The sequence below is a fragment of the Camelina sativa genome, chromosome 3 (genome assembly GCF_000633955.1).
Source record: "Camelina sativa cultivar DH55 chromosome 3, Cs, whole genome shotgun sequence".
In the NCBI taxonomy this organism is placed as follows: domain Eukaryota; kingdom Viridiplantae; phylum Streptophyta; class Magnoliopsida; order Brassicales; family Brassicaceae; genus Camelina; species Camelina sativa.
Window position 1 is genome coordinate 5,082,129 of NC_025687.1, and position 15,628 is coordinate 5,097,756.

The window sequence follows — 15,628 nt, forward strand, 5'->3', positions numbered from 1 at the left end:
CCAAACCTGTCTGTCGGTTGCTCCAATTTGTTATGCTCGATCTCATCAATGCCTCGCTCTTTCAATACCTAGTCGCAAATAGAGATTAAAATTAGGTTGAAAATCTATATGAATCTACACAGCCAAGAAATCAAATGATGCTGAACAAACAGGCAACTTAACAAGAGAGAGTTACACAAACAATACGCACTCACCAGCTCTCGTGGTCTGGCACCGCCAAAAACCGCACTTCTGCAACATGAACCAGAAAATGTAAGCATATTTGACAGAATATATACTTATAGCCAAGGAAACGGGGTCTAATAGATAACTCTAGAGAAGTAAAAGTAACTATGGACTAAATTCAATGTTCTAGCATATTCAACCATCTAGGACTTCTGAGGGTAGTTTGATAACATCTATCTCAATTTGAATAGATACCAAAAAATGTCACGAGCATAATCCTTCCAGTACTTACCATCAGAAATTAAGCAACTCTTCTGTGTCACACTACTTATGTCCCAAAGATCCAAAATAATTACTACTGAGCTGGGACAATAAATATATGTACCACCATAGCTTGATAAAACTTTGATCATCCTTACCTTTCCTTTTCAGTTTTAACTTCTGGCTGCTCAAGCAACTGTGCCACGGGCTTCAAATTTAATTTGGGGCGCTCAATCGGCTGGTTAGGAATCTCATCCGCAGACAAACCAGGTTTTGAAATGTTCATACTTTTCTGTGTTGCATAAACAGTATCACGTTGAATAAGATTTGAAGCACCATTTTCCTGCAGATATAGAGTTGAGCCATCAGAAAACACAGTTGATCAACAAGGAAAACATGAAAACCAAACCGGCAGCTCAAAAATTAGTAACTAATACCAGTTTTCCATCATTCACAGGCTTCTCAATAATGTTTTCAAGAGGTTTTGTGCGAGGCAGCAGGTTCAGCTTAGGTCGTTCCACGACTTCAGACGGGGCAGTTGATTGCACCAAATGTCCAGCAGGCCTAACGTCAGAATAATTTGGATGAGGCTTATTGCTGCTGTTTGATGCAATCCTCGCTTCCTTAACATCCAAATTAGTTGGACCAGGGATTTTTTCAAACTCAGGGGAAACTTTTTTACCACCTTGGATCCCATCTCCAGCGACCCGGCCCTGTTCTATATTTGTCCCATGTGGCTCAACCCCTTGATTAAGCACAGGGCTATTAGTCTTGTAACCTCTGCTCTCTATCTCTGAATGCTTAACAACATCAAAATCCATCTGAGACGGAACCAAAAGCTTGGACTGCCATCTACCTGAAGACAGTTGGTCAAGCGCACTTGAATGGACCAAATTAGAAACAGCTGGTTGCGTAGTCCATGGGGACTGTCCCGGATCATTGTTAGCCACTGAAACCTCCTTCCTCCCAGTCCAAACATTACCAGTCACAGAATGAGTCACATCATTAACCTTCCCAGGGAAAGCACCAGCCGTTGCTGACCAACCACCATGTCGCCCAGCTAACACCGAGTCAGTTTTCACCTCCGGACGGGAAACCCGAAAAATATCATCACTGAACACTCTACGAGGAGAGGAGTGACCATCCAGAGGCTTCCGTTCGTCCTCGTTGAAATTGCGTCCGATGTTTGCGGTGTGAGGCAGAAACAGTGATTTATCATCGAAAGTTCTAATAGTATGAGACGAACTCGGCCTTGTCCTCTGATCAGGTCTGCCGCCTGAAGTTCCCCAAGGCGCTCTGTCAAAAACAGGTCGATCCGTAGCAATCTTCGGAATCCTACAAAGACAAAATTGATCATCAACGGTAAAAAAGACTCATCTCAAATCGCAGATTACTTTTCATCGGATAACAACAACATACCTAAACAATCAGATAACAAAAATTTCGATATAGATCTAATAGCCCTAGGTATTATAAACGGAAACATCACTCGAATCTCAGAAACCAAATCAAGGATACGACTGATCTCCGATAAGCATAGCAACTAAGAGGCGATCCAAAGGGAATACACACGAATCGAGAGGAGACTTACACTCCAGGAGCAGAAGGGAGAGGGAGATCAGATGGTATAGAGCCGCCATGGAAGTCCTTAAGCGTCATGGTGCTACCAGCCACTTTCTTCTTCGACATCGTTTTGTCACAACTTCCGTATCGGCTTTGATTATTATTACCTCTCTTCTCTCCGATTGAGATTTTTTGAGTGTTTTTTTTACGCCGCCGGAGACGAGAGATGGAAGAAGACGAAAGTTGTTAGGGATTTTTTTACCTCCCTCTCGCTGTGTAGGAGGGAGGCTTCTCAATAGAGAGCTTCGGTTATGGTTCAGCTTCTTCAGATTCTCTCCTTCCTTCTTCCTCTCTCTCTCTCTCTCTCTCTCGGAATTTTTTATTTTAATATCGGGAAAAAAAAAAAAACCTTTGCTTCCTCAATGGACGGAAAAATGTTTTTTTCTCTTTTGGCCCCTTGAGAAGAGCTAAAAATACGGAACTGTCCCTATTGAAATAAACTATTTACGATTGCTTACGTGGCAGTCAGATGCTCATGTGGATTTTTTTACACTTCCAGATTCGGCTGATGTGGTATGCAATCACCCAAAGATATTGTGTGTGCTACAAAAAGTATACTGTATATAAGTTTTAGGAATCAATGGTATTTTTTGTTGTTGTTGTGTGTGTCTTTGGCTAACTCCAAAGCTTAAAGTTTGTACTAGAAGTCAGAACCACCAAACTCATAACTCTTCATGAAATCAACAAGTTTAAGGAAACAAATATTAGTTGGCTATTGTGTTGAATTGGTTTTACCAAAAACAAAACAGTCAAATGCTTAATTTTTTTTAAAAATCACCTTGAATAGTTTTCATCTACACATTAATATCGATCAGGTTGTTTATGAGGAGGATAAACACATATAATAAAGGGAACTCTATATGAGGAGACCCATTTATTTACAAGGCTTGAAGATGATGACAAAGCAAGGTAACAAAGCTTTAGTACTCGATAGAAAGAACTCTTCAGTTCTAGAATTTGGTCCCATTTTCAAAGCCAACGAATCAAACTCAGAAAACCCACTAGGATCTTCGAACTTTTGCATCGGTTTATGAACCCTCCCTGCAATCACTCTACATAGCACAACTGCTTTCAATGAACCTATGTTCATTCTTTGATCGGTAATTTCAATACATTCAAGAGCCCTAGAGCTCGTTGATGCTGTGAGAACACCTTTAATCCCATCCGGGCTTGTTTTCGCACTGAAACCATGTCTTAAAATATGACAAACTCCACATTGATCCGAGAAACAGAGGTTTGAAGAGCTGTTACTGGAACCGAGAGCGCAAGAAAGAGTTGTACCGTGGAACCCAAGAAACTCGTTCCCATCAGCCATACACCGCGAGTGTTTCTTCGAAAGCTTGTTCGCTCTTATTTTCACGAGTTCTCTGTAATCCTCAAACTCTGCAACTACTCTTTGCAAATTTTGTATTTTCAAGATCGCCGAAATGTTGTTCCCTTTTGTTTTGCCAAGCTTGTGAGAATAGCCTGTACTGCAGATTAACTCAACAGTTGTTCTTGAGAAGTCTCCAGCTAAGAGTTTGATGACTGCAAAAACAAAACAAAACAGATTCTCCTCAAAACATTTGACCAAAACTTGGTGAAACAAAAAAATATATATAATTTTGAGTCTTACCGGAATGGTTAGAAAGGTAATGGGCCTCAAACGCGTCAAGATCTCTGACTCCCTCATGGCATTTTCGACAAGAAAGAACTCCAAAACCGTAGATGTCAGAGCCAAGAACATCAAATCTCTCAGAAAAACGACCGGGAAGTAAATCAGAAGAAGATTCTCCTTTGAATCTCCCCGAGTAACCGTTATTATTGCCCTCAATTTTCGTTGTGTTTATTAACCTGGAGCTCTCCATAGACCGAGAGCTGCAGCAGCTTGGATTCTGCGTAGCTCCTCCATCCCCATGTGTTGCAAATACATCTCTCATATTTGACATTGATCTTGACCAACCAGTTGGATTTGTCGTCTTACGGATTCGGTTCTTCACTGGATCACCAGGGTCAGTTGACTTCTGTGCGTTGCAGCAGCTTAGAGACTTCTTGAAATAAAGCCAAACTCCATGCATGTTTTGTTCAGGATCCGTCCTTGGATTCACAAGGAGAGATGTGGATTATAAAGAGATTCTAAGGAGATTTGACTTTTGGTTTGGACACAACTCTGTTTCTGTCTCTTCCTGCTTCACCATATCCAGACAAATTGCTTCCAAAATGATAGTGAACATTTCCATAAGCGTATGATATCATATCACACCATGAAAGAACAAACTAAGAAAAAATAACGTTTTTAGAAAATTGAAAATTTACAACCAAAATTTTCTATTACAACCTTTAAATTTATTATAAAAACGTTTATGTTAAAAAGCTGATCAAATCTTAACCAGGTATTATTCTTTTCCTATTACAACCTGTAAATTTATATGAAACATTTAGCGTATGTGATTACAGAAACAAAAAAGATATGAGAATCATAATTTTCACCTCTCTTCACGTTCCAAAACAGAGTATAACGCCACATGCTGCCTCTATTGAGCTTTGACTTTGTTAAAGTAAGAAAGTCAAACATGTGATCAACCTCTTATTTCAGTATGAACTTTTATATCTCCGTAATAGATTTATTTAACTTACATTAGATTAGATCTAGTAGTTTTACAAGAAAAGCATCAAAAACTAATGTCATATATAGAAAAGGAATGAAACTTTACTTACTTGGAAAAACCAAAACCGAATCTCTCTTTTGTCTTGCAGTGAGAGGCAGGGCTAAGGAAAGTAATCTGATGCTGTCTCCTTATTCTTTTCCTCTCCCTTAAACTTCTTACATAGAACAATGGAAATATAAATACAGTAATCAAATCAAAATTGAATAAAATAAGGTTTTTATGAATCAAGGAAAAATGGAAAGCGAACTTGGTTTCTTGGTTTCTGTGGTGATCATATGTGCAGACATTACAGCAACAGTCCTCGGGATCGAAGCCGAGATTACTCAAAGCAAGGTTCTCTGTATGATAGATAATAAGAAAAAAAAATGTAGTTATTTTCATTTTAAATAATCTTTTCTTGTGTTTGATGTTTCTCCTACAGACACCTCATCATCATCATCATCAACAACATTTAAGACATTCAAATTCTGGATGTCCAAGAACACCGAGCGCTGGAGCTTTTGCTGAGGGAGTAGCTGCAATGGTGCTTCTGTTTATTGTCCATGTCCTAGCCAATGTGCTTGGAGGTTGCACTTACATTCGCTCTAAGCAAGATTTCAACAGAGCAACGGCGAATAAGATACTCGCAGTGGCTTTCCTAGTTCTCTCCTGGTAATGGAAAGATGAAAACGTTTTTGGATTTTCATTCAACACAACAATTCCGAATTGTCAGCTGTTTTTGTTTTTGACATACCTTTTTTTTTTTGGTCTTAGGATCTTTTTCCTTGTCAGCTACACAGCGCTGATGATAGGAACATTGGCTAACTCGAAATCAAAACGATTCTGCAACTTGCCGCATCGTTGGTTTTTCGTTATTGGAGCCCTATTTTGCCTAGGACATGGACTGGTGACTTCAGCATATTATGTTTCAGCCATTGCTGCTAAAAAAGAAGACAAAGAGAACTCACAACAACAAAATTCAACAAACAGAAGCCGCACATAATAAGTCTTCTTGCTCAAGATTTCCTGCCTAGTGTAAACAAACTTATATTGCTTCGCTTAGCTAAAAACATCCTTCCATTACATTGATATATATATCCGCGATATTCCAAAATTCTCTTTTCAAGAATCAATAGAAACTGAAATAAGAAAAGAAAAGCAAGAGTTCTAGGCGAACGAGGCAAAAGCACAAAAACAAAAGTACATTATATTTTTAAACGTTTGATCGAAAAGCTTCACCAATCTTTGTCACTACATCATGAATGAAACCGCTCTTCTGCGAATGGAACTCTAATTCCCTAACTTGCAACGCCTTCCACTGCTCCTCGATTCTCTTCTTATCCTCCGAAGTAAGCAAACTCAATCCTCGATCAGCAGCGAGCTCATCCACACCAACACGAGCTAGAGACTTCACAAGAGAAGACTTGGCAAACACATCCATATCCGCAACGCCAAGCAAAGATACTCCCCCTTTATTAGTCACCTCATCTTCAGAGTTTTTACCATTAGGCAAAGAAGAATCAATCTCTTGCTTCACAGATTCGACTTTCTTGGACTTACTGCTCTTCTTAGACTTCCCATTAGGTTTCACAACCGAATCAAGAGCCATACCATTAGCTCCCCAAACTAACTTAGAGAATTCAAAAGTCTTGCGATCATAAGGTTTAGCAAAACTAGGTTCCTCTCCGTTCTTAGCTTTACCAACATTGTTCTCATACTTCTTCTTCAAACTCCTAAGCTTTTCCATGAACTGGATCTTGGAAACATCAAAACTAACAGATTTCTTAACCAACTGATAAACACCATTAGTATCATCATACGGACTGACACCAGTATCCTTCTTGTAATCCATAAGACCTTGCAACACAGCAATCTCATCGTCCTCAGTCCAAACACGTTGGAAATAAGTCTTCTTCGTCTCTTCACCACCACCACCAACACTCTTCTTGACCCTCTTCGTTGATGAGACAACTCCTTCATCCACCGTCTGACGAGAACGCTTGCCCACAGATTTCTCAGAGGTTTTAACCTTTTTGGAATCTTGATCCTTCGCAACGGAATCTTTGGTCTCGGTCACATGCTTCACAGTCAAAAACTGATCTTTCTTCTTCCGGGGTTCAGTGTCTGACTCGGTTTCTTCACCCGAACCTGACTCGGAATCGGAAACTAGCTTGTCAGTTGTGGCGGGGTGAAAAAGTACATTCTTCATGGGAGGTTCTGAGGGAAGATCATCATCGTATTCTTCTTCGTCAGAGGAAGAGTTCCCAACGATTTCATCACCTTCTTCAAGAGGAGCGTCAACTTCATCATCATCGCTTGAAGAAGCAGACGGCGGATCTTCCAACGGATTGAAACGTTTACTAGACATGAATCTTTTAGGGTTTATGTGACTCACTCTTTAGAGATATATGGAAATTGAGTTTTTTTTTTTTTCTGGCTTCTCGCTCACACTTCCTTCGATGGTTTTTATATATATATATACTGAACCGGAAAAAAAAAAAAAGAGTCTCTCTGTTTTCCAAAACTTTTGATTTTTTCTTATTTATTTATTTGTTTTTTCCTCTTTTATTTAATTTTTCATGACGTTTGGATTTCCGATTTCCTTCCTTTAATTTAAATGGGAAATTGGTAAATTCGTTATGGATTTTTAACTTTTTTTTTCATCGGAAATATAAAGAAACTGTTACAAAAACCCTACGAGGTTTAGTCATATGGAAACAAAACGATTAACAAAAAAAGATGAAATATTTTGCTTTTCTTGCATGGTCAACGCCTTTCTCTTTAGTATTGTTAATAAACACCTAGTCGGCTATAGTCCAAAGAATCTTTTTCTTTTGTGTCGGTCTAGCTTCTCTTAATATCTGTTATCTACCTACCCTACTAATAATAATATCTATGCAATGAAAGTGATGTTTTGTAAAACGTTCATCAAAATAACTGACCACACTTGATGATTAATTAATACAAATAGTTTTTGTTCTCTCTCGGTCCCATCGTAGATAGATAAACACTGAAACATGTCATCTTTTTTTTTACAGGATAAACAAGAAGCCAATCTAATACGGTAGAGATAGAAAGAACCTCCCAAACAGATGGCAAGAGTTGTGAAAGTTGATTCTTCAGAATCATGGGACTTTTATGTCAGTCAAGCCAAGGATCAAGGTTGTCCTGTAAGTCTTTCTTCTTCCTCTTCATAGATCCATAGTCAGGTTTTGTAGGATAAGAATGAAGTTTTAAGGAGATTGTGATTTGGTTAAAACCGATTCTTTGTAAATATTGCTTTAAGATTATGAACTATTGAGAATGAACCAATGAATTTTACTTTTTGAGGATTGTGGAATGAATGGGTTCTGGCTTGTCTGGTTCTATGAATAACAAACAAAAGGTTGTTTCTCTATGCTTTTTTTGGCAGATGGTGGCTCATTTCACAGCATCATGGTGTATTCCTTCTGTGTTTATGAACTCTTTCTTCGAAGAGCTTGCCTTTAGCTATAAGGATGCTCTGTTTCTCATCGTTGATGTTGATGATGTCAAGGTAAATCTACTACTTATGTGTCTCTGTTCATGGCTTCTTTGTTAAAGAATTAAATAACTGCGTAACTGGTAGATGATTAATGGTATTTCGTTGTTTTTACTATGTTGGATTGGTCAGGAAGTGGCGAGTCGACTAGAGGTAAAGGCCATGCCAACTTTCTTGTTCTTGAAGGATGGTAATGCTATGGACAAAATCGTGGGCGCAAACCCTGATGAGATCAAGAAAAGGGTCGATGGTTTCGTTCAGTCCTCACGCGTGGTTCCTATTGCTTAAAAATATTGTATATGAATAAGAGCAGAGGAATACTAATAAAGTTTGTGTGAAATGTAAGTTTGGTATATGGTTTGTTTGATATTTCAAGTGTAAGTGTACATTTCTATAAAAACAATTACTTTCTGTTTTACCTACAGTCAGAATCTGCAGCAGACACATAAAAATCTCAGGTTGTGACTCTTTTTGTATCGATTTAGTCTAAAAGAGTTGCTAGCTCAGCTTAACCATTCAAGATTCAAGAGACGATATGAAATATTTAATAGCTGGATTAATATAATTTTTTTGGTTAACAGGGTAATTTAAAACCCATGTAGCGACCAGAGACAAAATCATTCCAGACATTAAGAGCTCCATGGGTTGTCATCAGTACAGTGCTGAGTGCCATGACGATACCTACTGCAAACACAATGATTGAAGCCCTGCCATACTTGGCTATAACCTTCTTAACTACCATTAGTCCGACCAGAGACGCTACAAAGCAAACCAAAGCGAATATCGCAGCAGTTCCAGCGTGTTCCATGCCTAGTAATAAGTACTGGATTGCAGACATTGATGAAGAAAACAAAACCATGAAAGAACATGTCGCTGCAGTTACCTGTACAGTACAGAGCATGGTTAAACTTTGGTTTGGATTGAATGCTTTGATTTTAACAACACTGAGTCAAGAAACATACCTCAGGAGCGATACTGATTTGGAGAAGAAGAGGACTAATGAGCATTCCACCGCCAATACCAAAGAGGCCACCCAAAACTCCAGCCAACAGAGCCATTACTGGAAGCATAAACTTGTTCGGTCCAATAACCTGTGGAAGTTAGTTTCAAACATGTTAGATTTTACATATAGCTTTTAGTCAACTCTACGCATTATTATTGGGAACCTTCTCCGAGTCTTGGTTATTATGTGCTGTGTGGTTGCTTTGGACATTGTCACTGAAGCAAATGCAGAGAGTAAAGAAGATAGTGAGAGGTATCTGAAGCGAAGAGAGCAACCAGTAGAGACCTCCACATGGCTCGATCGATATGATACCCTGTGCAAATCCAAAGTAAGATCTGTCACTAAAAAATACACGTGATTCTTGACCATTCCGATGCAGAATAAGTCGTTAAGTTTACAAAACTTCGATCATTCATTTTTTATAAAAATATATATTAATCAAAACTCTAAACAATTGTTCTGTTTCTTTAAAGATATGAGGAAAAACAAACATTATAAGTCTAACATAAATAATTGTTTGTCATCATGTATATTTTAATAATCACTTCTTTACGACAAAAAACAAAAAAAGTGGAGGGAAATAACATAAAAATAATCATACCTGACCGTATTTGTTTCCGCGGAAAAGATTAATGGAGAAGAAGAGTAACCAAATGATCACTAAAACTCCAAGCTTCATCCATGGAAACCTAACCATTCCTCTCTCTCCCACATCTTCTCCAAGAAGCGGCAATCTCGCTCCCTCGATCCCATCATCGTCCCTAGGACTCCTAATCTTGGCTCTCTCGGACTCCAAATTCCAATAAGAAACCCCTTTTTTACAAGTCTTCATCGTTGACCACGCAAGAAACACAGCGAAGAGGAACAACACGAGCCAGTTAGGGAACATACGGTTACAGATCACACCAACACTTACTCCAAGAAGCAGACACGGCTGAACAGTGAGAGCTAAATCGAAATCTATCAAGGTCTTGTTGTCTCTTGAGTTAGGGTTTCTCACGAAGATGTTGCATGCAACGTTCGCGAAAGAGACTCCGGTTACCATGAAGGCAGAGAAGCTCGACGCTGTTTTCATTTCGAGACCGGCTATGATCGTCATTATGGAGATGAAGAGACCGCCGCCGCCTATTCCTCCGGCGCTCGAGATCGAGGCGGCCAAGAACGAGAGTACGGCGGCGATTATTGTGGGAATAGAGAATTCGATTGTGGATTGGTTGAGATTTGGTGGGATATAATGGAGCCATTGGCTTGTTGTGTTGAGGATTTGATTTTGGTCTACTGTTGTTTCAGATACTGCGATGGAGGATGGGCTGAAGATGATGCAGATGGTGATTAGGGAGAGGAGTAGAGAGACTAAATTGATTACCATTATCTTTGTTTACGCTGCTCTTTGTGCAACTCTCCAAAAGTTTTGGGGCTTTTTTTTTTTTTTATAGGATGCCAGAAATTTTGTGCTCATTATTATTGATTGTTTTTATCACTTTTAGACGACCATAGACGATGTTTTAAGATTTTCACAAATTAAAAAAAATAATAGTGTTTAGCTATAAATGCATTTTTTTATAAAAACATATTTTTATAATTATTAACTAATAGTAATCCATCAAACTTTTAAATTCTCATTTATTGATTCTTGAAATTTCACAATTTCTTAGCATAAATTGATTAAACTATACAAATCAATAAATTCACAATTTCTTAGCATTAATTGATTAAACTATACAGAAAATCAATTTTTGTGATACAAAAAATAATCATAGAAAATCATCATTTATGATACAGAGGAAGTATTAAAAAAATATACTCCCTCTGTCTCATAAAGATTGATGTTTTGGTATATTTTTTTGTCTCACAAAGATTGATGTTTTGTAAACTTCAAGAAGTAATCATTGAAAATATTTAAAATTTTGAATTGTTATTGATTTAAAATTAAATAATATCTCTTTAGTCAAAGAAAAAAATATATTTTAAACTCAATAATCATTGTTTTTTTAAAATGTGTAAAAGCTTCTAAACATCAATCTTTTAGAGACAGAGGGAGTAATAGATAAGAAATAGAACTAAATTATTTTGGGATCTTTAAACTTAAGATATTGTGTTTTTAATGTCTTGATGAAGACATTTATTACATAAAGTTTAGAAACAAAACAATTTAATTAATATTTGTTTTTTGTTTGTTATTTTTCTAATATAGAGGCATCATCTCCTAGATAATGAAACTATCTATAAGATCATTCACAAAGAAGTGCCAGATATATATCATGGGTATTATTCAAGATATTAATTAGTGGTGTTCATATTTTCAGTCATGTCAATATGTTTTTTTTTCCAAGAACTTGTAACTATGCTGCTCATTACTTAGCAAAATTTGGTTGTAACTCTAATATTTTCTATTCAGGATGTTTTTCACCTCCCTCTTGGTTATCAAAACATTTGTACAACGACTATTTTGAATCATTAATATAATTTATTTTTGGTGAAAAAAAAAAAGAGACATCATCTCCTTCTAAAGATGAGGGGAGGTGCTCTTATGTACTTATGGGTTTAGTCAACTGCAATTTTTATTTAAACAAAAATAAAGTCAACTCCAATTCCTTTTTTGGTAAAGGACCGGGAGACTAGTATCTTCCAAAATTTATTTTTAAAAAAAATCAAAAATTACACAATGACATAAATTAAAAATTACACAACGAAATAAAGTCAACTCCAATTATAGTGCAAGATATTTACTACGGAATTAATCAATCAAAGACAATTTGCCAATTTGGTGAAAAAATATAAAAACTAAAGATGACAAATTAATGCAATTTTTATTTTTACGATTTTGTAGATCTAGTGGTATTACATTATTGAAATATTTTATGCAAAGGAGCTCACTTCTCATATCCCCTAGATTTGTTATTATTTTAAGATACTTGTTAGAAGTGGTAACTGGTAATAGCAAAAGATAATTTGTTAGCTAAAAAAGACTATCTCACCAAGTTACATTTACATATTATTGTTTGTTGGAAAATAAATTATGAGAACGGGATGAAAGTTTGAATATTTGCAAGATATGATATGACTAAAAATGTTACTTGACTGTTTAGAAAAAAAGTCATAAATGCTACTTGACTGTTAAGACAAAAAATGTGGGAGATAAGTTATTTTCTGTAGTAGTAACAAAGATGGTCATTGATATGTAATCGAAAGGTAATTTGGACAGAAGTTTTGTAGAGATATGCTCACTTAAAATATCATAAATGCTTCTATTAGCTCAACTTTTTGTTTGCCCCACATGTTACTCGTCTGCTGATTCATGATTAGATATATCAATTTTACCGCAGTAATTTTTCTTATTGTGACTGAAGCATTATAATTATTTTATATAAGTAATTTCAGTATTTACCATTCATGCTGCATACCATATAGTGAAATTATGGAAATATCAGGCTGTATAAAATAACTAATCAAATAAATAAACAGAAGATATAGTCTAGAAGAAAAAAAATTATTACATTAACCATTTCCACTTAATACACTTTTAAAACAAAACCAAAAATGAATTTTTTAAGCCCAAGGGCTAATGGAACACTCCCAAGGAAGACTAGGAAACCTCTCCGTGTCTTTGCAATAATCATATACGACGAGATTACGCTGCACCCACGCATAGTCCATCTTTTGTGTCTTGGACAAATGCCACGCGTCGGATTGGTCCCACCAGTTCTCTGTTGTGGTGGAGACGCATGCAGGGAATGGATCCTTCCAACGGCAGCCTTCGACGGCGAAGTCCTTGTATGATGAGACGAACGGAGCTTTTTTCCAGTCTGTCTTCTCGAGACCTCCACGTGTCGCCCAGTCGTCACCGTTCCAGATGCTGGAGAACAAGTACATCGGCTTCTGGTTCGGGAAGAAGTCGTTGTTTGGTACTTTATCGCTGTTCTTGTACACTCTGATCGGTACTTTATCCACGAAGAATCTGGTTTACATTGAATACAACCCGGTTAGACTTTTGGTTGACTAATCGATAAAATTAGCTTCGGCTAACAAATTCGGTTCGATTTGGTCTAGTTTGATTTTGTTAAAATTTGGTTAAAGTAAGGTTAGCTTTAATCGGTTTGATTGAAAACTTAGACCAGATTGAAGTTTTGTAAACGGTTCCCGGTTACAATAACCTATCATAAATAAACATAAAGTTCCGGTTTCTACCCAAAATACCCGGTTCGGTTAGTTGTAATTCTATGGTTTAGCCAAAATGAAGAGAGAACTTACACGAGCTGGTGGTTGTTCCAAAGAATTGAGTAGGTGTGGTAATCCTTGGTCGGGTCGAACCAGAGAGAATGTCGCATCTCCCGATTCCCGGTTCCGTTCTTGTAGACATTGGTCTGAATAATGTAAGGCTCACCGGTTCGGTTCCCTAGAAATTCGAAATCTATCTCGTCTCTCTCCGGTCCTGCTCCATTCTCCGAACACATCTGCTCATCAAACGTATAACTATTAATTATATTATACAATTGATTATATTCTTTACAAAAACTGAAAAATAGTCAAGGACGACGACTCACGTAGTAAGCGGTAACGACACCGGCGGAATCGCCGCCAACGAGCTTTAGCTTCATACTGAACCATCCGAATCTGTACATGTGCTTTGTCTGAAATCCACATCCTGTTTTTTATTTTTATCCAATCACAATATTCAGAATATAATCTATGAATATAAAGGTTAGGGCCAATCATGTAATATTAAAAGACATAGACTTATTATAAAATTAAGTGGGAACAAAGTCTAGGCTGCAAATGGTTATTCAAAATTGGAAAAATAAGTTGAATAATATTCAACTCATTCATGTCAAAAATAGTGGTTGCACAGCTTGAACATTTTTGTTGTAGGATTAGTTTATTTTTTAACTTTTTGAATGGGCTGATTAGTTTTTTCCAATTTCTTCAACATTTTCAATGCAAATAGTGAAACTTGGTTGAATAATTTTTTCCAAACCTGTTCAATCTATTCAACCTTGCAACCATTTGCACTCTTACTATAATAATTTTTGACAAAGAAGATATTGATCCTAGCTAAAACGGAAGCAAATCGGATTTGAACGTACCGGTGTCGTTGTCTAATGAAAGATTCCAGATCTCACCATCCTCGGAAGTCGTGAAGTGATTCTCAGACCACATGATGTTGAAATTCTCTTCGAACGACTGTGTCGGTGTTGCTGCGATAGATGAAGACGCCATTAGAGCTGCAATGAAGAAGAATAGAGCTGCCATGGAAGAACAGCTCGTGACGATTCTCCTATTCGTCTCCATTGGTTCTTGTCTCTGCTTCGAATAATTCAGTTTTTCTCTTAGTTTCCGTGAGTGGGAAGAGTATATAGAGCTTTCTTTCTTGCTACCGGGAAATTACTGTTTTGACCACTAATAATTCTTTAAATTCATTATTTAAGTTAGACATTTGATGCGGTTTATTTTTATAATATTTTCATATAATCATGATGTATATTGTACAAAGTTGTAAAAAAAAAGCAAAATAATAGGTAAAGAAAAAAGTAAATTAGAGAAACCAACAGTAAAACTCAATGGATTTATATTACTTTTTTTTGAGTGTATACAGTTTTTGGTTATATTTCATCTGGTTAAATTACTTAAACACAGACCGGTTTATTCATTAAATTGACGAGATTGGTCATTATAACCAGATTGATGTGCTGCAAGGGTACTTTGGGAATTATAGAAAACAACAGCGGAACATGGAGAACATGGAGAAAAACCATCTATAAGAATAATGTATGTAACAAACAAATAATACGCAACATGCTTCGGACAGACCATAATGTTTTTGTTCAACTAAAAGAGTTTGCCTCTCTCATCTTTTTTTGTTAGCCCAAGACAAGGCACGTGAAGCAATCACGTTACGATTTATGAATAAGAATCCAGGCAAATGATATACCTGGAGTGACTAAATTATTAGGTTGACAACGATTATTAAATTGGACTGTCTCGTCCATTATCCGGCATTCTATACTTTTTTCTTTACATGATTACTAATTTATTTGTATGGATTTGAATGTCTCACTCTCAGATCTAAGGTAAGCAGAATGCACTTACATATCATAAATAAAATATATGCAACTCGACCTCGTTACTCGTTACTTTAGACTATAATTGTAAAGACTACAATAGATTATTAAGATTATGATTACTAATAAAATGAAATGATTAATGATACATTCATACCAATGAAAGGATTTACTAGAGATAAAATGTTAGTAAAATATGTATGGTCTAGTTTGAGTTTAGGTATATATAACTCTTACTCTTGTGGTTGTGGAGACTTTTTTCAATCACCAAATAGCTACGAATCTCTTTATTTATTTGTATTTTAATACATAAATTACTCTCTCACTTTTTATACTAAAAGTGGTTTTTCATATGTTTCCTATATATTAT

At 36.6% G+C, this 15,628-nt stretch overlaps 7 protein-coding genes across 9 annotated transcripts in view; 2 read left to right on the top strand and 5 right to left on the bottom strand.

The window, feature by feature from the left end:
* The window catches only part of LOC104770190, a gene marked incomplete in the record, with an annotated part of 3,634 nt that extends 1,257 nt beyond the window's left edge, over positions 1-2,377 (bottom strand). The window contains 5 exon segments of the mRNA XM_019243401.1: positions 8-68; positions 195-231; positions 585-769; positions 864-1,761; positions 2,018-2,377. Coding sequence (XP_019098946.1) covers positions 8-68; positions 195-231; positions 585-769; positions 864-1,761; positions 2,018-2,115 — 1,279 coding nt within the window.
* On the bottom strand, positions 2,818-4,669 carry LOC104770204. 3 transcript variants are annotated; one of them, XM_010494607.2, is made up of 3 exons: positions 4,519-4,669; positions 3,665-4,305; positions 2,818-3,576 (listed from the first exon to the last, which is right to left on the bottom strand). In XM_010494607.2, the coding sequence occupies exons 2-3, from the start codon at positions 4,104-4,106 to the stop codon at positions 2,924-2,926; spliced, it is 1,095 nt and encodes a 364-aa protein (XP_010492909.1). In that variant the 5' UTR covers positions 4,107-4,305; positions 4,519-4,669; the 3' UTR covers positions 2,818-2,923. The 3 variants fall into 3 exon arrangements, with proteins under 3 accessions (XP_010492909.1, XP_010492899.1, XP_019098947.1); XM_010494597.2 differs by having other exon boundaries at positions 3,665-4,445; XM_019243402.1 differs by having other exon boundaries at positions 3,665-4,669.
* On the top strand, positions 4,908-5,819 carry LOC104770237. Its single transcript, XM_010494639.1, has 3 exons — positions 4,908-5,030; positions 5,119-5,348; positions 5,451-5,819. Exons 1-3 carry the CDS (start codon positions 4,917-4,919, stop codon positions 5,677-5,679), a joined length of 573 nt encoding a protein of 190 aa, XP_010492941.1. The 5' UTR covers positions 4,908-4,916; the 3' UTR covers positions 5,680-5,819.
* On the bottom strand, positions 5,811-7,097 carry LOC104770229 (probable transcription factor At1g11510). Its single transcript, XM_010494627.1, has one exon. The coding sequence runs from the start codon at positions 7,042-7,044 to the stop codon at positions 5,890-5,892; it is 1,155 nt and encodes a 384-aa protein (XP_010492929.1). The 5' UTR covers positions 7,045-7,097; the 3' UTR covers positions 5,811-5,889.
* Positions 7,649-8,618, top strand: LOC104770258 (thioredoxin-like protein CXXS1). Its single transcript, XM_010494656.2, has 3 exons — positions 7,649-7,846; positions 8,089-8,211; positions 8,329-8,618. Exons 1-3 carry the CDS (start codon positions 7,769-7,771, stop codon positions 8,482-8,484), a joined length of 357 nt encoding a protein of 118 aa, XP_010492958.1. The 5' UTR covers positions 7,649-7,768; the 3' UTR covers positions 8,485-8,618.
* Positions 8,723-10,470, bottom strand: LOC104770246. Its single transcript, XM_010494651.2, has 4 exons — positions 9,801-10,470; positions 9,363-9,512; positions 9,159-9,287; positions 8,723-9,079 (listed from the first exon to the last, which is right to left on the bottom strand). Exons 1-4 carry the CDS (start codon positions 10,296-10,298, stop codon positions 8,771-8,773), a joined length of 1,086 nt encoding a protein of 361 aa, XP_010492953.1. The 5' UTR covers positions 10,299-10,470; the 3' UTR covers positions 8,723-8,770.
* Positions 12,625-14,547, bottom strand: LOC104770264 (probable xyloglucan endotransglucosylase/hydrolase protein 8). The gene is made up of 4 exons (XM_010494666.2): positions 14,284-14,547; positions 13,744-13,844; positions 13,451-13,653; positions 12,625-13,157 (listed from the first exon to the last, which is right to left on the bottom strand). The coding sequence occupies exons 1-4, from the start codon at positions 14,486-14,488 to the stop codon at positions 12,749-12,751; spliced, it is 918 nt and encodes a 305-aa protein (XP_010492968.1). The 5' UTR covers positions 14,489-14,547; the 3' UTR covers positions 12,625-12,748.

What these genes read in the sequence shown, in the direction of transcription:
- LOC104770258 (XM_010494656.2), top strand. Translation starts at nt 7,769, where the DNA reads ATGGCAAGAGTTGTGAAAGTTGATTCTTCAGAATCATGGGACTTTTAT. An exon ending in CCAAGGATCAAGGTTGTCCT is followed by an intron (nt 7,847 to 8,088) that starts GTAAGTCTTTCT and finishes TTTTTTTGGCAG; the next exon opens with ATGGTGGCTCATTTCACAGC. An exon ending in TTGATGTTGATGATGTCAAG is followed by an intron (nt 8,212 to 8,328) that starts GTAAATCTACTA and finishes TGGATTGGTCAG; the next exon opens with GAAGTGGCGAGTCGACTAGA.
- LOC104770264 (XM_010494666.2), bottom strand. Translation starts at nt 14,488, where the DNA reads ATGGAGACGAATAGGAGAATCGTCACGAGCTGTTCTTCCATGGCAGCT. An exon ending in TTCATTAGACAACGACACCG is followed by an intron (nt 13,845 to 14,283) that starts GTACGTTCAAAT and finishes AATAAAAAACAG; the next exon opens with GATGTGGATTTCAGACAAAG. An exon ending in TGGAACAACCACCAGCTCGT is followed by an intron (nt 13,158 to 13,450) that starts GTAAGTTCTCTC and finishes AATGTAAACCAG; the next exon opens with ATTCTTCGTGGATAAAGTAC.
- LOC104770229 (XM_010494627.1), bottom strand. Translation starts at nt 7,044, where the DNA reads ATGTCTAGTAAACGTTTCAATCCGTTGGAAGATCCGCCGTCTGCTTCT.
- LOC104770237 (XM_010494639.1), top strand. Translation starts at nt 4,917, where the DNA reads ATGAATCAAGGAAAAATGGAAAGCGAACTTGGTTTCTTGGTTTCTGTG. An exon ending in CCGAGATTACTCAAAGCAAG is followed by an intron (nt 5,031 to 5,118) that starts GTTCTCTGTATG and finishes TTTCTCCTACAG; the next exon opens with ACACCTCATCATCATCATCA. An exon ending in GCTTTCCTAGTTCTCTCCTG is followed by an intron (nt 5,349 to 5,450) that starts GTAATGGAAAGA and finishes TTTTGGTCTTAG; the next exon opens with GATCTTTTTCCTTGTCAGCT.
- LOC104770246 (XM_010494651.2), bottom strand. Translation starts at nt 10,298, where the DNA reads ATGACGATCATAGCCGGTCTCGAAATGAAAACAGCGTCGAGCTTCTCT. An exon ending in GCGGAAACAAATACGGTCAG is followed by an intron (nt 9,513 to 9,800) that starts GTATGATTATTT and finishes GGATTTGCACAG; the next exon opens with GGTATCATATCGATCGAGCC. An exon ending in AAATCAGTATCGCTCCTGAG is followed by an intron (nt 9,080 to 9,158) that starts GTATGTTTCTTG and finishes TGTACTGTACAG; the next exon opens with GTAACTGCAGCGACATGTTC.
- LOC104770204 (XM_010494607.2), bottom strand. Translation starts at nt 4,106, where the DNA reads ATGCATGGAGTTTGGCTTTATTTCAAGAAGTCTCTAAGCTGCTGCAAC. An exon ending in TTACCTTTCTAACCATTCCG is followed by an intron (nt 3,577 to 3,664) that starts GTAAGACTCAAA and finishes TTGTTTTTGCAG; the next exon opens with TCATCAAACTCTTAGCTGGA.